The following is a 20,727-nucleotide window of genomic DNA, read 5'->3' as shown; positions in this document are numbered from 1 at the left end:
ACCCAGGCCATGTGCCCTTACCAGTAATAGAACCAGCAGCCTTGATGTTCATGGGACAGTGCTCAACCAACTGAGCCACACTGGCCAGGGCAGTGAGTGACTCTTTTTATGTTAACATATAACAAACACATTTTGATAAATGTATCTATTTTACAAAAAGTTTAATGAAAAGAGTAGCATTGCTTTATAGTTTTACAAATCTCTTTAATGTTTGAGAAGACAGCTTAATTCTCATACCAGCTTCTGTATTCAAACTGTTGTGTATGTTGTTTTGGTCAAAGTATTAGGAAAAACCTGGCATTATACAGGTATGCAGTTGGAAAAGGAGGAATATTCTTTTCAAATAATAACATTCTTTGATACTATGCCAAAAATTGATAAGTGGGTGAAGGTTTCTAGTTTCTTCTCATAAAAATTATCTCCAAAATTATGAGACATTGTTTTGATGCAGTACCAGAAACTACCCAGAGCTCCGGCACCAGTTTTTAAACAATTTCTTTTATTACAGTTGACATACAATATTATATTAGTTTCAGGTGTACAGCATAGTGCTTAGACATTTATATAATTTAGTACTGAGGTGATACCCCGATAAGTCTGGTACCCACCTATTACCATACATAGTTCTTGCAATATTATTGACTATATTCCCTATGCTGTACTTTACATCCCTGTTGACTTTTATAATTGCCAATCTGTATTTGTTAATCCCTTCACCTTTTTCACCCAATCCCCCAACCGCCCTCCCATCTGGCAACCATCAGCCTGTTCTCTATATGTATGAGATCATTTGTTTTGTTTTCTAGATTCCACAGGTAAGTGAAATCATATGATGCTTATCTTTCTCTGACTGACTTGTTTCACTTAGCATAACACCCTCTAGGTCCATCCATGCTGTCACAAATGGTAAGACTTCATTCTTTTCATTGCATCGTATATATGTACCACATCTTACTTTCTTCTCTTAATATGTTTTTATTGATTTCAGAGAGAGGGAGGGCATGTGCCCTGACTGGGAATCGAACCAGTGACCTACCGGTGCATATTGCCACACTGACTGGGCAAGTACCACATCTTTTTTTTTTTTTTTTAACCTTTTAAATTTATCTTTATTGTTGAGAGTATTACAGGTATCCCATTTTTCCCCCCAATTGATCCCCTCCACTTCCCTCCCACCCCTTTTCCAGGCCTTCACCCCATTATTAACTGTGTCCATGGGTTATGCACATAACTTCTTTGGTTAATCTCTTCCCACCCTCCACCCCCCTTCCCTCTTTCCTCTGAAATATGATCGACTGTTGCCTGCGTCAGTGTCTCTGGATCTATTTAGTTCATCAGATTCTTTTGTTCATTAGCTTCTTCTTAAGGAAGACCCTTCAACTTTTCCTGTAGTGCTGGTCTGGTGGTGATAAACTCCTTTAGCTTTTCCTTGTCTGAGAAGCTCTTTAACTGACCTTCGATTCTAAATGATAGCTTTGCTGGGTAGAGCAATCTTGGTTGTAGTTCCATGTTTTTCATCACTTTGAATATTTCTTGCCACTCCCTTCTGGCCTGCAATGTTTCTGTTGAGAAATCAGCTGACAGTGGTATGGGTGCCCCCTTGTAGGTAACTAACTGCTTTTTTCCTGCTGCTCTTAAGATTCTCTCTTTGTCTTTAACCTTTGGCATTTTAATGATGATGTGTCTTGCTGTGGCCTCTTTGGGTTCCTCTTGTTTGGGACCCTCTGTACTTCCTGGACTTGTAAGTCTATTTCTTTCCCCAAATAGGGGAAGTTTTCTGTAATTACTTTTTCAAATAGGTTTTCAATTTCTTGGTCTCTTTCTTCCCCTTCTGGCACCCCAATAATACGAATGTTGGGCTTCTTGAAGTTGTCTCAGAGGCTTCTTAAATTATTTTCATATTTCTGGATTCTTTTTTCTTTTTGCTCTTCTGGTTGGGTGTTTTTTGTTCCCTCATGTTCCAAATTGCTGATTTGATTCTCAGTGTCCTCTACTCTACTGTTGATTCCCTGTAAGTTATTCTTCATTTCAGTTCCTGTAGCCTTCATTTCAAATTGCTACTTTATGATGTTATCGATTTTCTCAGTTATTTCCCTAACAGTCTGCTTAAACATCCTTATAACCATTATTCTGAACTCTGTATCTGTTAGCTTGCTTGGATCTATTTCAGTCAGTTCCTCTTATAGAGATTTTTTTCTGTTCTTTCCTTTGTGACATGTTTCTTTGCCTCCACATTTTGGCTGCTTCCTGTTGTTTGTTTCTATGTATTAGGTAGAGCTGCTCTGTCTCCTGGAATTTGTCGAGTGGCTTTGTGTAGTAGGTGTCCTGTAGGGTCCAGTCACCTGAGCTGGGCCTTCTAGGTGCTCCCCTGTGTGGGCTGTGTGCACTGTCCTGTTGTAGTTGAGCCTTGGTTGCTGTTGGCATCACTGGGAGGAACTGACCCCCACGCCAATCAGCTGTGAGAACCAGCTGCAACTACAGCCAAAGAGCTGCTGTGTTGGAGACACCCTTATGGAGCAGGATTTACTTCAGTGGAGCTTTGGTGTTCACCAAGTGTGCCCCTTGAGTGTCACTCGTGGATGTGGTAGGGTTGTAATCCAGTGTGGTCAAGTCTGACCACCAGGTGCACTGTCTCTGGGGCCTCCTGGGAGGTGCAAAATCAGCCTGTGCCAGTGCCTTGCCCAGGGCCACCCAGCATGAGCTACTCAGCAAACCGTAGTTGGCTGCTCCTTGTGCTGGGCTTGGAGGTGCCCAGGAGAGGCCCAGCTATGAGCCAGTGCAGCTGCCGCTAGTGCCAGGCCTGGGGCCGCTTATCAAACCATAAGGGACACGCTGCTGCTTGTTTGAGAGATTTTAGGAAAGACCTAAGCATGAGGCTCAAGAGGCCACTTGCACAGAAAAGCCCCTGGAAATGGCCCGGATGAGCTGCAGGTGGGGAGGGGCGGGGCCTCCGGGAATCACGGGGCGGGGCCAAAGGCGTGAGTCAGGTGCTGGCGATTCAAACATGGCGCCTGCCTGCCGGCTGTGTGCGGGGAGGACTCGCCACAGGAGCCCTGGCCTCCGCCAGCCCTTCTGCCTGGAGGAAGCCGCCCTCCGCCTCTCGCCCCGACTTCAGCAGGTTAGTTCCTCCCCGAGTGTCCCGGGTCCTCTCAGGCTGCTGCCCGGCGCTGGGCTCAGAGGGAGCGTCCGAGTGAGTCCGCGCCGGGCCCTTTAGAGGAGTTGCTGGGGCTCCCGCAGCCTCCGCGACCCTCAGCCACAGTCCCCGCTGGTTTTCACAGCCCGGAGTTGTGGGGACGTCTCTTCCCGGCCTGGAGCCCTGGGCTGGGGGCCTGCTGTGGGGCTGGGACCCCTCACTCCTCCGGGAAGCCTCCCCCACCGGGTTTTACCCACGGCACCGGGTGTGGGCCCGAGGCCGCCTCTCCGAGATTCAGCCCCGATCCGCCCGCGTCTCCGTCCCTCCTCCTGGTCTCCGTGCTTCCTCAGCTCCCTGGTTGTGGGGCTTCTGTGCAGCCAGCTCTCAGGAGGCTCTGAGTGACGGTGGTTCTGTATTTTAGTTGTAATTTTGATGTGGTTGTGGGAGGTGCGGGTGCAGCTGTGACCTAGGCCGCCATCTTGTTCTCACTAAGTACCACATCTTTATCCAGTTGTCTATTTATGGACACTTACATTGCTCCCGTATGTTGGCTATTGTAAGTAATGCTGCAGTGAACATAGGGACGTATGTATCTTTTTGAGTTAGTGTTTTGGATTTCTCCGGATAAATACCCAGAAGTGGGATTGCAGGGTCATATGATAATTCTATTTTTAATTTTTTTAGGAACCTTCAAACTGTTTCCCTTAGTGGCTACACCAGTTTGCAATCCCACCACAGCTCACGAGGGTTCCCTTCTCTCCACATCCTTGCCAACACTTGTTTGTTGCTTTATTGAGGATAGCCATTCTGACGGGTGTGAGATGACATCTCATTGTGGTTTTTCACATCTGATGATTAATGACGATGAGCATCTATCTTTTGTATTTGCCATCTGTATGTCCTCTTTGGAGAAGTGCCTATTCAGGTCCTCCACCCATTTTTTAATTGGATTGTCTGGAGGTTGGTGTTGAGTTGTAGTTCTTTATAAATTTTGGATATTAACCCCTTATCATGTATGTCACCTGTGAATATGTTCTCCAGTTCAGTAGGTTGTATTTTTGTTTTGATGGTTTCCTTTGCTGTGCAAAAACTTTTGTTTGATGTAGTCATACTGTTTGTTTTCTTTTGTTTCCCTTAACCTAGGAGACATATCCAAAAAAATATTACTGAGAGCAATGTTAGAGTTTACTGCCTGTGTTTTCTAGTTTTATTGTTTCAGATCTTACTAGTCTTTAATTGGTTTATTTCATTCTAATCACCAATCTTTTGAACTGTGTATCTAATAGACTGCTTGTTTCCATTTTGTGTAGTTCATTTTCTGGAGTTTTGTCCTGTTCTTTCATTTTGGGACATATTCCTTTGTCTCCTCATTCTGGGTGACTCCCTGTTTGTATGTTTTAGGTGGACCTGCTATACCTCCTGGTGTTGACTGAGTGGCCTTATGTAGTAGGTGTCCTGTAGGGCCCAGTGGCACAGTCTCCACAATCACCCAAGCTGTGCACTTCAGGTGCAACCCCCTTCCTTCCATGTAGGTTGTGTGTACCCTCCTGTGTGGCTGAGCCTTGATTGCCTTTGGCACATCAGTGGGTGGGAGTGACCCTTAGGCTGACTGGCTATGAGGGCTGGTGCCATGGAGCAGGCGTTGCTTTAGTGGGGCGCTCATGCCAGCCAAGTCTGCCCTCTGGATGTATGGTTTGTGGAGCTAGATGGGTGGTGCTCTGGTGTGGTCTCAAGTTGGCCGCTAGGGGTATTGGTTCTGGAGCCTCTTCAGAGGGGCTCCAGTGCAGGTCAAGTCAGCCATCACTTGTGCCCAGCTTGGGGCTGTTTGGTAGGTGCTACAAAGTAATCTGAGGTTTGCTGTGCTCAGAGGAGCCTGTTCTGTGAACTAAGGCTGGCTGCCACAAGTACGGGCTGGGCACCCTTTGGTGGGCCCCAGAACGTGAGCTGAGGCCAGCTGCCATTTGTGCCAGGTTTGTGACCACTTAGTTGAGGCTACATCCCAAGCCAAGACTGGCCACTGCTTTATGCCCGTGTGGGGCTACTTGATGGGGCTTAAAATGTAAGTTGAAATCAGTCACAGCTTATGTCAGGCTTGGAGTAGCTTGGCAAGAGGTACATGGCACACCAAGGCCAGCGGACGCTGGTTAGCCAGCCAGGTTATGGAGAGCTCAGATTTGGTGCCTGACTGTGCTGGGCTGGCTGGGTGAGGGGAGGGTTCAACAAAGAAACAATGGCACCTGCCACTACTTCCTCCCTAGAGAAAGCTGTCCCAACGCCTTCCTTTCCAGCCCTGCCCTGGAGCTAGTCAGTTTAGTTCTTCCCTATGTCCCTGGCACTCACTGAGCCACTGCCTCCGCACAGGAGCCCAGAGCAGGCGCCCAGTGAGTCTGTGTGTGGGCCCTTTCAGACCCTGCTGGTTTCACAGCCAGATGTCATGGGGAAACCCCTTCCTGGTCTGAGCACCAAGGGCTGGGGGAGCAGTGTGGGACTGGGACCCCCTTGCTCCTCAGGGGGACCTCTGCAGCCAAATCTCCCCCCTCCTACCAGCCTCAAGGGCTGTTTATATCCTTAGTTACAGGACTTGTGTTCAGCTAGTCTTTAGGTGGTTCTCCATGATGGTTTATAATTGAGGTTGTGGGAGGAGGCGAGGACAGAGTGTACCTCGTCCGCCGTCTTGACCCGGAGTCCTCTGGCCCGTGGGTTTACAGTTAACATGATCCTTCTGCAGTCAGGGGTGATGTTCCCTTCCTTTCCCACCCAAAGCATCCAACCCGTCTTCCTCCTCCAAGGCCTTCAGGCCACAGGGCAGAGGACAGTCTTCTCTACACGTTCAGGACTGGTGGCAGGTGGTTGCTGTCTTTTCACTCCGAGGCTAAGCCCTGCACAGGTAAGTTTTAGTGTTCTAAAATGGAGCTCACCTCCCTCTTCCTATCAGGTTTACCCATATAAGGTTTTTCTCTCAAACTCGGGGGGTGGTAAAGGAGGAGGCAAGATAGAAGATTTTTATTGAAAAGAGCTTAAACATGATGCAAACTTGGCTTGAAAGGTACATTTTATTTTTTCATTATTTAAAAAATACACCTAAAGATAAGTCAAATGCAAAAACATAATACATCTACAGTTAAACAACCCTTTCCTAATGAAGGCAAAATTACTGAGAAATGTTTATTTTCCCTCTTGAAATGGCTTATCCAGGTAGTAATATTGCTGCAGGTGGTAAATTCACATCACTTCTTTCATTGCTTCTTTCCCTTAAACCCACACACCTTTCAGAACTACACCACTGAGATGCTGGCTGCAGGAACAGGATGACATTTAGGCTTACAGATCCAGGGCCCAGTGGACAGACAGGCTCTTGTCTTCCACGCTGGCCACCATGTCTTCGATGGCATTCCAGTCGAGCTTGCTGAGGATGCTGCCAGTGCTCTCAGACACGCTGTCCATGCCACCTACGCCATCAGGGCACACGGGCTCATCTTCAGTGGGTGACAAGTCCTATCAAATTGAGAAGGACAGTAAGTGGCAGTCCTAGCCTGAGAATAAGTGGAATGTGAACCAAAGATTCTAGAGTTGCTCATCCAAATGGTGAGGGAAATATGGAGGGAACCAGGGCTGTGGTTGCCCCGCATGTCTGGATTGGCCATGAGCTGAACAGGACAGAATGGGTGTTTATACCAAGTATTGTTCTTACATCTTGGTGGGTTTTTTTAGTTAAAAATAAAATACAAAATCAAGGAAAATTCTGAAAGATAAACACTGAGTATTAGTTGCTTTGAATCACTACTTCAAACTGACCTAACAATTTTTCTGTATCTCTACATCCCAGAGAAACAAAAAAATACCCCCCCCCCCCCAACAAAAACACCAAAAAATTGAAGCACAGAGAGAAATCACTAGGCAAACTGAACTCTGGAAGCGAGGCTTACTTGTAGAAGGGAGCTGTGACTTTCCTGAAGAATCTTGCGGATGTCTGAGGGCACCAGCCAGGGACTCACCACAGCCTCTTCTCTCTCGTCCTCTGCACACAGCTGCTCGGTCTGAGATGCACGTCCACGCTGTCCTGTGTGCTGTAGACATGGAGCCGTAGAGCCTGTCAAGGCAAAAGAACAGTGTACATTGGGACTGATTCCTTTGTAAGTTTATTCACTGATTGTGACTTCCGTCATCAAATCCAAGGCAGTCACATTTTACCTAATATTTGAACCACAAGTTCTGGATATAGTTCGCTTTAGTGTTCTAACCGTTCCTGTTCTGTCAGTGCGAGAGATGGGAATTGAATTCTGGACACCTCTTTTGATTTTAAATGAAACGGTAACCTCCAGGACAGGAGTACAGGGAGGAGAGGCCACAGAACAGAGCTGCGGAGACGTTCCAACTTCAAAATCGGTGAATTTGAGCAGCGGGGCCTCTCCCTGCTGCTTAGGGGAGGTCTTGTGGATGCTCCTAGGAGTGATGTTTAGGCATCTTCACTCGGGCTTCATGCCTCCTGTCTGCCTTTGGCACAGGTGTCAGGGTAAGGTCAGTGACGACACAGCATGGCCCTCTTCCTCCTTACCGAACATCAGCACTTGTAGAAAAGCAACTTACTCCAGTCAGTGCCCAGAGGCAGCTTAGCACATCCATTACCCACAGCGCTCTCTGCACAAGCCCTAGCGGAGCTTGCCCACTAACACACTTATTTATGATCCACAGCCTGTGTTACAGCACATCTGCCCCTCACCAAGGTGACCTGAAGAAACACCCAAGACATGGGGTATGATGGGAAGTAAACACCCTGACAAGCAGGCATGTGGCTCCCTGAAGAGGGGAAGAAGAGGTAACGGTGAAGTTTTACCAGCCTCATACACTTAGAAGTAAGGCTCCCTCCAAGAAGTGGGACCCTCAAAGCAATAACGAGCACACATTTTGACATTTACTGAGGGCTACGTGCTTTACCTACATTCAGTCCCTTGAACTTGGCCTGGCTCTGTCTACCGGGGTTATAGACAGCCGACAGGAGAAGGAATGTGAAAGTACTTTCAAATTGTGAAGGGTAACATGGGGGCAAGGGTGGGCTAGAGGGAGACATTAGGAATTAAGATCATTAGGTATAATTTCCCTCTTGTTGATCAGAGCACAGCTAATTTGAGCAAGTATCCAAAGATGGAGCAAAATCAGGCCTGAAATACCAAAGTTACGGGCCTGTATGTTCCATGCCTATGTGATCATAGCACCTTCCTGAGCACTTGTGACGCTCACACTGTGGTAAACCCATTACATACGTTCTCACTATTACAATCCATACTTCGCAGGTGAGAAAATGGAAGCTCATACAAATGGATCGGGAACTGCCTCGCGCTAAGGAGTAAGTGATGAACTAGGATTCCTAGCTGACTCCACAGCCTCTTCTCTGAACCACAAAGCTCCACTTTTCATTCTGAAACCTTTTTGTGACATTCCTGAGAGTGATTTCTGGTTTTTAAAGATTTAGTATAAAATTCAAGAACCTCCTATTCTTTCTTTACTCCTACCTTCTTGGAAGGTGACTGGAGAGTACACGGCGTTTCTCGCCCCCACTCTGGCTCCACCACCTTTCTTCTGGGTAAAAGTGGCAGTTCCTGAAAACACCGGCAGCTGTCTTTAACCTTCTATGTGTGTGATAATTCACAGACATACTGTAAGACCTTTGAGGGCAGAAACCATCTGAGAGGTGGACTTGATTTGAACCAAGAAAGCAAAACAAAAGTGCAGATGAAGGAAGGAAAACTCTCGTTTGAGACTTGGTTTTGTTAGAGCACAACCGTGATCTTTTTCCAAATGGCACATGTTCTGTGACAGCTGCTCTTGTGACTGGAAGTCAGGCACAAGAGTCTACAAGCTGTGGACACCCAAACATTCATTCTCTTGATAAAATTCAACTTTGCATTTTAACTATGGTTTCTTCAATTCCAGAACTAATAAAAACTGTTTAATGTTTGCAATGCAAAATGTTTTACTTACTAAGGATTATAACTCTACAAGGTAGGTTTTAAATAACATATCTGAGGGCACGAAGTAAGCAACAGAGCTGGGACAGAGGCCTAGATGACTCCAAAAGCTAGACCTTTTTCTATGCCTAGGATGCCTCTGTTACTTATCATATAGCCTTTACAGTGTTTTTGACAGAACCAAACACAAAACAAAAAGGACTCCAAAGTATAATAGTTTGTAAGCAGGGCTGAAGAAATCAGCAGGAAAGCTGCCTACTGTTTTACAAGATAGATAGCAACATATTGTCGAAGTCACAAGTATCTTCAAAAAAGCTCTTCTTTTACAGATGAGTTGTAGTGAAGTTTAAAGTCCTGATGGGCCCTTACCCATTTGTGCTCAGGTCGTCTGCATCACTGACTAGGGGAGGACCTGGGTTTCTCTCCACTCCCCACAACTCTGGGGACCTACAGCCTCTGAATTAGCCAGGGGAAACGGCTGGGTTCTGGGTGTGCCCGAGGCCATGTCTAGGCACTTCTAGACAGTCGATGTGTTCACAAATCCCTGGGACTAAGATAAAGAAGCATGGGGCACACGTTTACAAGTAACTACAACCTAAGACCTGCAGTAGCACCCCAAAAGGAACATAATATGTGACCGGGGGTTCAGAGGACAAAAGCATAACTATTTCAGGTACCATTTGCCTCTTAATATTCACAGCTACTATGCGAGTTAAGCATCAGCCCCAATTTAAAAACGAAAATATGGATGTTAAAATTCATTATATCAAGGATGGAAGAACTAAAGAATTAAGATTAGGGATGTCTTCCAAGACACGGAGGTGAGGCATTCAAGGTGTAAGGGAGAGTTCTGAGGAAGGAATGGGAGCAAGAAGCACAGCACGTGTTTGGAAAATGAGCCTATGCGGGTTATACGGGGACGGGCTGAGGAAGCAGAAGGGAAGGACACCTGAAGGCCAAGGAGAGGGTCTGGACTTATCGGCCCGCGTGGGGCCACTGAGAGCGTCTGAGGCCAGCAGCAGCAGGAGCACCTCAGCGAGCACAGTCCAGCAAGGGAGGGGCCAGAGGAGAGCCAAGGCCTCAGCCCAGTAAGTGCCAGGTAACAACACGTCTGATGTGGGACAGGTCCGAGAGAGACATTTCCATGTAACCCAAGACTCTTCCATCTGATACTAAGAAATCCTTGTCACTTTTGAATATTTTGGAATTTTGGGATATGTATCAGGTATAAAGTAAAATTTTTAAAAAGAAAACAGTTATTATTGAAATTTTAGTTTAAAAAGAGCAGTATCTTATTGTAATTTGTCAAGCAAAACCAAGAGTAAACTATGAAAATTTATCAAAAGGATTAGAATTTATGGAGATTTCCATTTTCTAAATTGAGGCAGCGTAATGAATTGTGGGTTCTAACCTGTAGGCTCTAGACACAGACTGCATTTAAATCTTGGTTCTGCCACTTCCTACCTGTCTGATCTTAAGCATTTTATTTCAACTTTCTCTACCCTGGTTTTCTCATCTTTAAAATAGGAACATCATAATACCTACCTAACAGGGTTGTACTTGAGAGCTTAATCAGAACCTGCCACATTAGTTATTAGCTGTATAAATTTATACCACCTTAGCTATGATTACACATTTTACTGTGTAATCACTTTACAAATAAGTATGTTTTACTTTAGTAATCAAAACTCAACTATGGCAAAATTAACTAAAAGGAAGATTAGCAGTAAGAGATTATGTCTTTAAATGTAGAAAGCGCAATCAAAGGGTAAAAACACGGTATTATTTCAGTCCGAGCCTCTTAAATTCCTCTTGGTTTATATCCATCCTGAAATCTACCAGAACTTTTTTTTGTCAATTACAGTTGACACCCAACATTATTTTATATTGGTTTCAGGTAAACAGATAGTGGTTAGACATTTATATAATTTACAAAGTGATTCCCCCCAATAGGTCTAGTACCCACCTGACACCATACGATATTAACTATATTCCCTATGCTGTAGTTTACATCTCTGCAAAACTTGATTTGTAAAAATCAAGTTCTTTAGCAAAACAAACAAAAGAAACAGATTCTCAAATAAGTCGTATTTAATTTACTGACCATTCAAATTCTATTACAAAAAGGTCATTTGTTTAAAAAAATTCCTAGGGTCTTATTTCAAAGCAAGAACAGAATCCCAGTACAGCCAAGTTTTATCAATCAATGTCTTGCATTGCATTCTGCTGAAATGAGAATTGCTTTCCACTAAGATTTACAGCTTTTACTAATGAAAATACAACTTTGGAGACAAGAAAGAATAGGTTCAAGTTACACAAGATACAAAAGCATTTATACAGAAGCCTTAAGTCTTACCATGTGGCCAACGTGAGCCTTGCAGTTGCCCAAAAGGTTTCCCTTTGGGGATGGAACTTGGTTTGGATATATATCTGACTTTTCCAGGTCGATTTACTGGAAAGCTGTGTCGAGTCTCTCTAGAGTAGAAATTACATTATTATTATAATATTCCTAGAATCTCATCAGTGATAAAACTGTGTTCCAAAAGGCCCAGATTCTACCTCAGATGAATATTCACTTACTCTGCACCTCACTGACATATTTAATGTGTAATAGCTCTCAACAAGTTATTCTTTATATTTCATATTTCAAACTTCATTCATATCTTTCAAAGAAACTATTGTTCTCTATCCATTTCAAATTCTCTATGTATCGCCCTGGCCAGTGTGGCTCAGTTGGTTGGGGTGTTGTCCCATAAACCAAAAGGTGGCAGGTTCAATTCCCGGCCAGGGCACATACCCAGGTTATAGGTTCAATCCCTGGTTGGGGTGCATGTGGGATGCAACCAATCAATGTTTCTCTCTCTAAAATCATTAAAAAAAAAAAATTCTATATGTATTTTGCAGTTACCTGTGTATTTAAGACCCCTCTTTATTCTAGAAAAGATTCAAGGGGCATCTGTTATTTTGAGTACATTCCAAATTACACACAGTAGTGATCTGACTGCATCTAGGTTTGCGTTGGGTACATTTCCTCTAGCCTCTTAAATTATGTGATTATGTTTATAATCTTATTTATTTTGTCAAAAGGTAGTAATTTTTAACAACACTGTAATGCTAATTTTTTACCTTATAAATCACCAACAAGTATAATTTTTTTTTTTAATTCTCACCCAAGGATATTTTTTCCATTGCTTTTCAGAGAGAGTGGAAGGGGGAGAGAGAGAGAGAAACATTGATGGGAGAGATACTCATCAATTGGTTGCCTCCTGACCGGAGCCAGGGATGGAGCCTGCAACTGAGGTGTGTGCCCTTGACCGGAACTGAACCCAAGACCCTTCAGTCCATGGACCAACACTCTTAACCACTGTGCCAAACCGGCTGGGGCCAACAAGTATAATTTCATGTTTGTTCGCCATGTATAAGAAACTACACCTGGGTACTTTTCTTTAGCATCCTGTTTAATTCCTGCCTAATGAACTCATATCCAAACCCACTGCAGGCCATTATTGTAAGAAGAAATATGTAACAGTATCTACAGCTCAGTCAGCAACAACGAGGCGGGTAGGAAGAGATGGCACAGGAAGAAGGGGCAAGCTGGTGGGACTGTTTCTGCAAGAGTGGAGCCAAGTGGAGAGCAGTTAGGAGGCAAATATTAACAAAACGACAGGAAATAGGACTGAGTGGATGTCAAAACTGCATTAGGCAAGCTGAAGGCTTTATATCTTACTAGATGTTTAATGCCATTGTCTTTCTCCTTAATAATTCTACGAATTTATAAAGACCTCATAATTAGGGTCCTTTTTGCCTTCACTTTATCATAATTCTGAGCAGGGTAGATGCAAATACAGTAAACTTGGGTCACAAAAGCGCTACATTTCTTATCACACCTGACATTACCTTGCCAGGTGATGTAACAGACGTTATCTCACCTTCTTGGAGAGAGGGAGCGCTGCCGTCTGGAAGTGTGAGCAGTTCTGGGTTTGTCAGGCGATGGTTTCCGTGCAGCGGCTGGTAGCTGTACAGACTCAGACAATAGTTCATTCATCAGACTGTATGCTTGTGAGATCCGACGACTGTAGTGGTCAGAGAGTAGCAATCTTTTAGAGAAAGAATTAAAAGAGTCACTTTCAGTTCATATTTCTGGAAGGAACACAGTGTTCCAAGACCACCGAGTGTGTTTTTTTCAATGCTTTTCAAATGCACTTCGAATGTAATATCGAAGTCCATATGTCCAAAGACCATTAGGCAGTATTATTAAAGGTGCCTGTAGCTATGGCCTTTGGGTAGTTTCAAAATATACACATATCTGGGTTGGGAGAGGGAGGGCAATAGCAGAAATAAAAGTCATAAAAACTGAATGGAGTAAGTAATATTTGAAAGCAAATTCCTAAGTAGGCTAGTGAAGTCTAGTTCTTCTTGCAGCTACCTCCCGCAAGTGACAAAAGGGCCTACTGTGGAAACCGGAATTCCTTCGGCACTTTCTACGCCTCCGGTGAGCAAGCGTGAGAATGCTCAGGGTACAGCTACCACCCACCTGTCTTTTTCGTGCTTCATCTTCTGTCTCAGCCTGATTTCCCGTGAAGTCATGTAAAACTGCACAAGAAGTATCCAGTTAGCTCATTACTGTACAGTACAAATAACTAAACCATATGACCCATGGAAAACATGAAAATTCCACTAGTTGATTTTAACTGGAGGTTAAAATATAATTTTGTTATTTAAGAGATAGTGCAAAATACTCTTATATTTGCTGAAACTTCTGACCCCTGTGCAAAACATGAAAACTAAAAGCATCATGTAATTAAGTAAAATCCAGTTTAATAAATGGGATGCAAAATCTATTTCAGTAGCTAAATTAATATATTTTCTAAAAAGGAGAGAACCTTAGCTGCATTTAAAAGGGAAAATAAGAACATTTTAAGGATGGAGACAGCTATGCTTCACACTCTCTCTTGTGATTAATCTCACCAGGAGCTTGGCTGATAGAGCAGAAATGAGCCAGATTTTTAAAACCGTTCTTTTGATGTTTCAAAATGTTTACCAGAGACTTACTGAAGTGAGTTCATTGTGATTTTTAAACTCTTCAAAACTTGTGCACCATGAAGCAAAATAGCAAACAGTCAGCCATAGGCATCTTATTCTAGAACATTCAGAGTTACTGTCAAGTTGCTAATGAGGTTAAGTTTTTTTACACAGATTGTGGGCATACTTTCTCAAGATCCTATATAGTAGCAGTCAGTAACAAATGATGAGCTTTTAATTACATTAACACCTCACTAATCCCATACCTTTACCCAAACACAAGCTAAAAATAATGAGGACTGTGATCTTGAAGGACATGTCACCAAATTTATACACCAAGCAGTCCCAATGCCGGAAGAGTTAACTGATTCTGAATTTGAACACAACTCTAGCCCTCTTGGTATTTGCTTGGCTGACAGGGAGGGTGATGTCAGATGCCCCCATGGGATGGAGCAACACACACATACACATGTGCAATTGAAGATTCTGGTCATGTACCTCAGCAGCCTGAAGGTCATAACCATGCCCCTAGAGCTACTGACAAAATATTATGTTGACATCACATGCTCTCTCCAGACACAGGTAAGTAAATTCCACACTTTAAACAACAGTTCACCTACTTTTGCACCATCTGGTGATTAAATGTGACAATCTTATCTGGGAAGTTCACTTATAGAATGTGTTCCCCTACTGATGCTGGGGGAAAAAAAAGAAGTACTATTTTATTTTATTTCAGATTAGAAAGTAAAAGGTAAACTGTAATAGAAGTGTAATCTAAATGGGATTTTCATAGTACTGTGATTACTAAGGGAACATTGCTCTGTTCCATCTTTAGAATACTTCTGACCTAGCCACGGTAATGTCCAGTCAGCTCAGTAAATAGATGTTGACAGTGTAAAGGGCAGCTGGCACACACACACACACACACACACACACACAGCGCCACTGTTCTGCTGGCACATGACTGGACCATACTTTTTTAAAAATTTTGGTCAGTAATGTATGGATAGAAAATTGATTTTTTAAATGGCTTTCTCACACACACAGATGTTCAGCTGCCACTGACTCTGAAAATTAAGGGAACAACTCCAGCTGTCACCCAACCACTCACACTCATTTGTTTAAAATGCTAGCGCCATAGTTAGCCTGGGGGAGAAAAAAACACTTAAGGTAGTTCAATGGGACATGGTTTATACAATACCCTTACTTCCGTTAAGGTAACTTCTTAAGTAAAATGCTGACTTTTCTACCTGTCAAATAAATGCATCCAAATTATGTTATTCCTCTTCTTGAACTTTGCTAGGGAAAAACCACACACATTCTGTGATAATCCCGTTACCCCGGCACTGCAGACTCACTGGATTGCTCCTGGGGCAGAAAGGGTCGTGCTCCTGCCCCCTCTTCTCCGCCAGCTGACGTAAGTACTCTGCCATCCTTTCTTTTTGTTTCCTTTTCATCCAGACTTGGATCTCTCTTCTCTCCTTTGCAGTCCTTCCAGGACGTCTGTCAGAAGAATGCTGAATCCTGAGAAATTTAACAGGCAGGGTATCACTTGATTCGAAATTTGTGGAGACAAGAATCACAACTAAATACTGTTTATTTGGAAAGATTTTGTCCCATCTCAAAAAGTAGAATACACTTATGATCCCTCGTCAGCTTGCTCCAACCTGTCCCCTGAAATCCACTGGAAATGATCTCAGGAAGGTTACCAGGGGCCTCTCCAGTCTTTATCCCACTGGACTTCTCTGGAAGAACTGATACAATTTGGCTTTTCCTTTCTGCTTTAAACTCTCTTACCTGGGTCTTTTTCTAAGAAGTCTACATAGCATCTTACATTGGCCCCTTTCTTCTGTGCTCACCACCCTCACCACTAATGTCTTTAAAGGTTCTACTTTGGACTTCATCTATAATCTACTTCTGGATTATCTCAGTCATTTCCAAAACGTGGACGACAGAGATAGCTCTGGTCCGCTGCCCTCTGGATCCAGCCCCGTTCCTGCTGTGCCACACTTCTAGCAGCCGCCCAAGCTAATGAGAGACACGGGGTGCCTCAGATGGGTCACTCTGGCTTAATGTCCCCCCCCTGACCCAGGTGAAACTTTCTTAGACCTGCACTAGAGCCTGAGATTCTGCCTGCCCCATCCTCTTACCCTCCCTGTGTCACAGGCGGGTCAGTGCTGCCTGTGGTCTGACGCCTCTCCTGCTGGCGGTATCCCCCATGTGCATTTCTCCCAGTAAATCTCATGCACATCTAGTCCCATCCTGGCTTCTGCTTCTCAGAGGGTCAGAACTCACTCAAGTAGCAGAGAGAGTGGTCCAAGAAAACAGTGGTGTGAGGTGGGGATTTGGGGCAGACTCATCACCAGGGTGCAGAGGGCAGCACCCTAAGTGGAAGTGGGTCACAGACGCGAACCGTGTACTTCACACTGAACACAGCTTTCCTCCTGGAGTCTGGGCTCGATGTGTCCCAGGCAGAGCCTACTGCCCGGCCCCCGGTGAACACTCCAGGCACTGGGTCTCTAGACAAGCCTCCCTGGGACACAGCAGTTCACACCCGCTGTCATAAGCTGTTGCTGGAGGAATTAAGTGTCTCCACTGGGAGGAATCTTGGAAGCTTGTGCCTGGTTTCCCCTGAAATTTACTCCATGTATCTACTCCCTTTGCTTAGTTTCCTTTTGCTGTAATGAGTTAAAGAGTCGTGTGTATGACCAGCGGAGTTTCCAGAGTCCTCCCAGCAAATCACTGAATCTGGGCTGATCCTGGGGACCCTTTACCCAGGGTCAGATCCACACCAGTGCTGACGTCTGGCAGCCTGTCCCCACCTCCTACAGCTCCTCCCCTCACAGATGTTTCCCCACATAAGTCTCTTGCTCATCTTATTCAGTCATCTGCTTCTGGGAGGACTAAGTACCAATGAACATTACTAACTGAATATTCTCCCGGCATCTTATATCTAAAACTACATTTTCTGTCTTGCTAAAGAAATCACCATCAACTCTGTTACCCAGGCAGAGGGTCATTCCCACTTCCTCCTGACGTCTCCAAGTTTACTCAAGCTTGGTATCCTATGCTGTCCATTCTGAGCTATCTCACGCCGAGACTACTAAGGCAGGCTGCCAACTGGCTCCCGTTTCTAGTTTAAAGCCCTTTGCTGACCCCCCTTCCCCACTGCTTGCAGATAGGGTAACTCAGAGTGCCTCTGGTCCCCAGTAGCAATCAACACACCCTCTCTCCTTCCAATGCAGAAACTCCAGTCACATCTAACCCTTACCTCCACTGACCATCACACCTTTGCATATTGTATTCTTGCTGCCTATAAGATCCTTTCTTCTAGTTATAAGCAACATGAATTCCTAGTGATCCTTAATGAATGACTCTCTTCCCTACCCGAAGCCCCCAGGGAACACTACTATAATCTGATCTTACATCATACTCTTTTTTATAGTTCTGTCTCCATTCAAGAGTAGAAACTATATTATCATTCCAATTTTTGACACTTAATACAATTTATAACATGATCATTAACTTAAAAAAACAACTGAAGGTCACTAAAAGGAAGTTAGGGTTTACATGATCTTGATATGAGGTCATACTATAGCAGATAATTCCACTAATAAATAGAAATTAGCAGGTTTTTTATACACTATTTCCTGGTAATTAATAGCCTTGTAAGTTCGACGATAACACACTGCATGTCCATTGAGGTAGTAAGTGGAATTGAACTAGGAAATACGGAAGGATGGCTGCTGTCCATAATGTTGACCGTCTTCCACAAACAAGCCAAAGGGTGTATGGACTGCAGGGGAGCTCTGGGAGGAGTGCCAGCCTTTATTCTCTCAGGAACCAGTTCTTGGCCCAGAAAAGGTTGCAAGGGAAAACATTTTAACCTAATGTTCTAAGGAAAGACTACTTAAAATGAATTCCAAGGCTTAATATTTAGAATAAGGTACTATGAACTAAATCATTAATTACCTCTAAGAAAAAATAGGATTAAATTTATATTTTACTCAGAATATAATGAGACTTTGGGAAAACTCACAATACAGGTGTGCCCTGTAAGTGAAATAAACTAGTCTATGTTCTGGGGAGGGGAAGGAATGATAAACACCACAAAATGTATTTATGGAAAAAAAAAATCTATTATAAGCTTTGAATTTGTTTCATAAAATAATTAAAATATGGCCAATTTTGAATATTCTTGAACTATAAACATTTTAAATGGTTAAAAGTTAATGATTTAATGCTTACCTGGAGATGGCCCTAGCCTGTTGTTCTGTTAGGCCCAGCTCCTCACTGGAAACTCCATCTTTTGTGATGAGGTCATCAATGATGTCTGCAATATCAGTCAGCCCTGTCACCTGGAGTGGATCTGCTGAGACGCTTCATTTGCAAATGCAATTTGAGAAATGTAAGTCAGTATCTGCAGCTTATTACAGTGAGCAAAACGAACATATAAAACTTTGCCCTCCAAGATCATAGTAACCCTCAGTGGAAAAACTTGATCATCAATAATTGGTTATTTTGTATGTGCTTTTAAAAAAGCAACATAAGGCGCAGGAGACAACTTCTGCCTGCCCTGCCTGGAATTTAGTACATGTGCAGTAGAAGAAAACGCAGCCTATGGTGTCCTTGCTGCCTGTGCTGACATAGTGAGGGATGGAACGTTCTCAGTTTCTTAACACCCTGTTCCCAATGGGAATTTATTATATTTCTTTAATCCACGAAAAAATGTAGCACAGACGTTCACATATACATGAACAACCCAATTTCCAGAATGCATAATTTATACCCAACTTTAAGTAAAATTGTGAATTAATTCTTAAGATATTTACCTCTCAAATAACTCATCACTGTTATTCACACCTTAAAAAAAGAAACATTATTAATAAAAATTTCAGCTCAGTTATTTTTCTACTTTTAGTTATTAACCTGACTTAGAAATGATATGAGCAGAAATTAAAATACTTTAAAGCTCCACACTGGCTTAAAGGTCTGTGTGTGTAGCATATGTCTCCCCCTGAATATGCTCTCTGGTAGTAAATATTGTCCACACTTTAAGATTACTAGTTTTGTATGCATCATACTCTGAATAACACACTTTAGCAGGCACACTTGCTTTTCTTAGTACAGTTTAGAATACTGGAGTGCAATTTATTAAAACAATCACAAAAAACAAACCTATGAGGCCTAAAAGTGGTACATTTGGGAAAATATCTAATTTAAATCCAAGAAGCCTTTACTAAGAGAAAAAATTACAGATTTAACGACAGCTTCTTTATAGCCTTTCTTTTATCTAAATGACAGCAATACCATTTAAAAATAGCATTTTCTACTGCTCACATTACTTAATGGTAATAAAATACTAAACACTCGGTAAAATCATCATTAATGACCATCAATAACTAGGGCAAAAAAACCATTTCAAACCCACTGTCAATGGTTCAGCCATTGCATTTAGTATGATTTTATTCATGTGCCAAATCTACTTGTTAGGACTAAAGACCAGCATTTAATTGCCAGCTCCAAATGAAATGGAGTGAAAGTAGCATGAAGTTTTCTAAGTGTCAATATCCTTAACTGTAAAATGTGGACATTAATGATGCCGACCTCACTGTCAGGTTTGCAGGCGGCCATGCATGTGAAACAGCCTGTCTGGCCCATGGCAGAGGCTCCGTAAATCACAGCTATTACTTTGTTTTCAAATTAAACTGCAAGTTCTCATAATGGGCAGTGTTTGAATTTCTCAGTTTTTGTAAAGATAAAATATTGTAGTAATTCCAGTTGTATATTTAACAGTAATAAGCTACAGAGATACAATGCTTGCCTGCTGTGTATCCTAGGAAGGTGATAACATAGTCTTTATGTGAATGGTGCAGTTTTTTGACTCCCTTCCCCCCAAATTTGTAAGTATTGCAAAGTGGCTTCACAAATCCTTCATAACTACATTCCCAGTAAATACTACTCAGTAACAAGAATATACAGTTACAGAACATCTTTTAGTATATTGGAAAATAAGGGTGTAAGTGAAAAAAGTGGAGACCAGTACCAAGGAAACTTGTATTCCGGTCACTGGAGAGGCTGAGGGCCGAACTGACAGAAGGGAACACATAGGTTTTCGGAGAATGAGCTTCTGTTCCTGAAAGTTCAGCTTTGAAAGTCTGCTCTTTGTCACTTTGGTCTTCCTTATTCATATGAGTCAGGAAGGGCACTAATCCAGAGCCTGTGTTACAATTGAAGAGAACGGTAGAGGGAAGACCCACAGGGAAAAGATGTAACACGTAGCGGACACTTCCACATGGCAACAGATATGTCATAAGTTTGCAACATATTCTGATAGCTTTCTACTGTATACTGAAATAATTTAACATGACATTTAAAATTGACATTTTCCAATAAAAAAGAAAAAAACTACTAAATTTATCACCAACTTCAGAAAACATGGTAGACTGGGCTAAAGTGGACAGGCGCCTGCCTGCCTGTTATAAAAACACAGAAGAAATGCTAAATTTAAAAAAATTGATTAATACAGAACAAAACCCTGTAAATAAAAAGATCCCCTGGTGCCAGAAAAGGAAAGGAGTTGCAAAGCTGTGTTATAAATGAACA

At 43.0% G+C, this 20,727-nt stretch overlaps 1 protein-coding gene across 5 annotated transcripts in view; it reads right to left on the bottom strand.

Annotated features, from left to right (window-relative positions):
• Positions 1-6,167: 6,167 nt before the first annotated feature.
• Positions 6,168-20,727, bottom strand: part of CPLANE1 (ciliogenesis and planar polarity effector complex subunit 1) — a 73,136-nt gene continuing 58,576 nt past the window's right edge. For 4 of the 5 annotated variants that reach the window (XM_087815297.1, XM_087815298.1, XM_087815299.1 and 1 more), the window contains 10 exons: positions 20,168-20,341; positions 18,954-18,984; positions 18,370-18,501; positions 15,480-15,645; positions 13,634-13,692; positions 13,029-13,196; positions 11,456-11,574; positions 8,644-8,730; positions 7,060-7,223; positions 6,168-6,628 (listed from right to left, as the gene is read on the bottom strand). In XM_087815297.1, the coding sequence (XP_087671423.1) occupies positions 6,455-6,628; positions 7,060-7,223; positions 8,644-8,730; positions 11,456-11,574; positions 13,029-13,196; positions 13,634-13,692; positions 15,480-15,645; positions 18,370-18,501; positions 18,954-18,984; positions 20,168-20,341 (1,274 nt within the window). In that variant the 3' untranslated portion in view covers positions 6,168-6,454. The remainder of the gene's footprint in view (positions 6,629-7,059; positions 7,224-8,643; positions 8,731-11,455; positions 11,575-13,028; positions 13,197-13,633; positions 13,693-15,479; positions 15,646-18,369; positions 18,502-18,953; positions 18,985-20,167; positions 20,342-20,727) is intronic. The other variant, XM_087815301.1, reaches the window with a different exon arrangement.

Source organism: Miniopterus natalensis, chromosome 3, assembly GCF_054644295.1.
Source record: "Miniopterus natalensis isolate mMinNat1 chromosome 3, mMinNat1.hap1, whole genome shotgun sequence".
Lineage (NCBI taxonomy): Eukaryota > Metazoa > Chordata > Mammalia > Chiroptera > Miniopteridae > Miniopterus > Miniopterus natalensis.
This window is presented reverse-complemented; position numbering and strand designations above follow the sequence as displayed.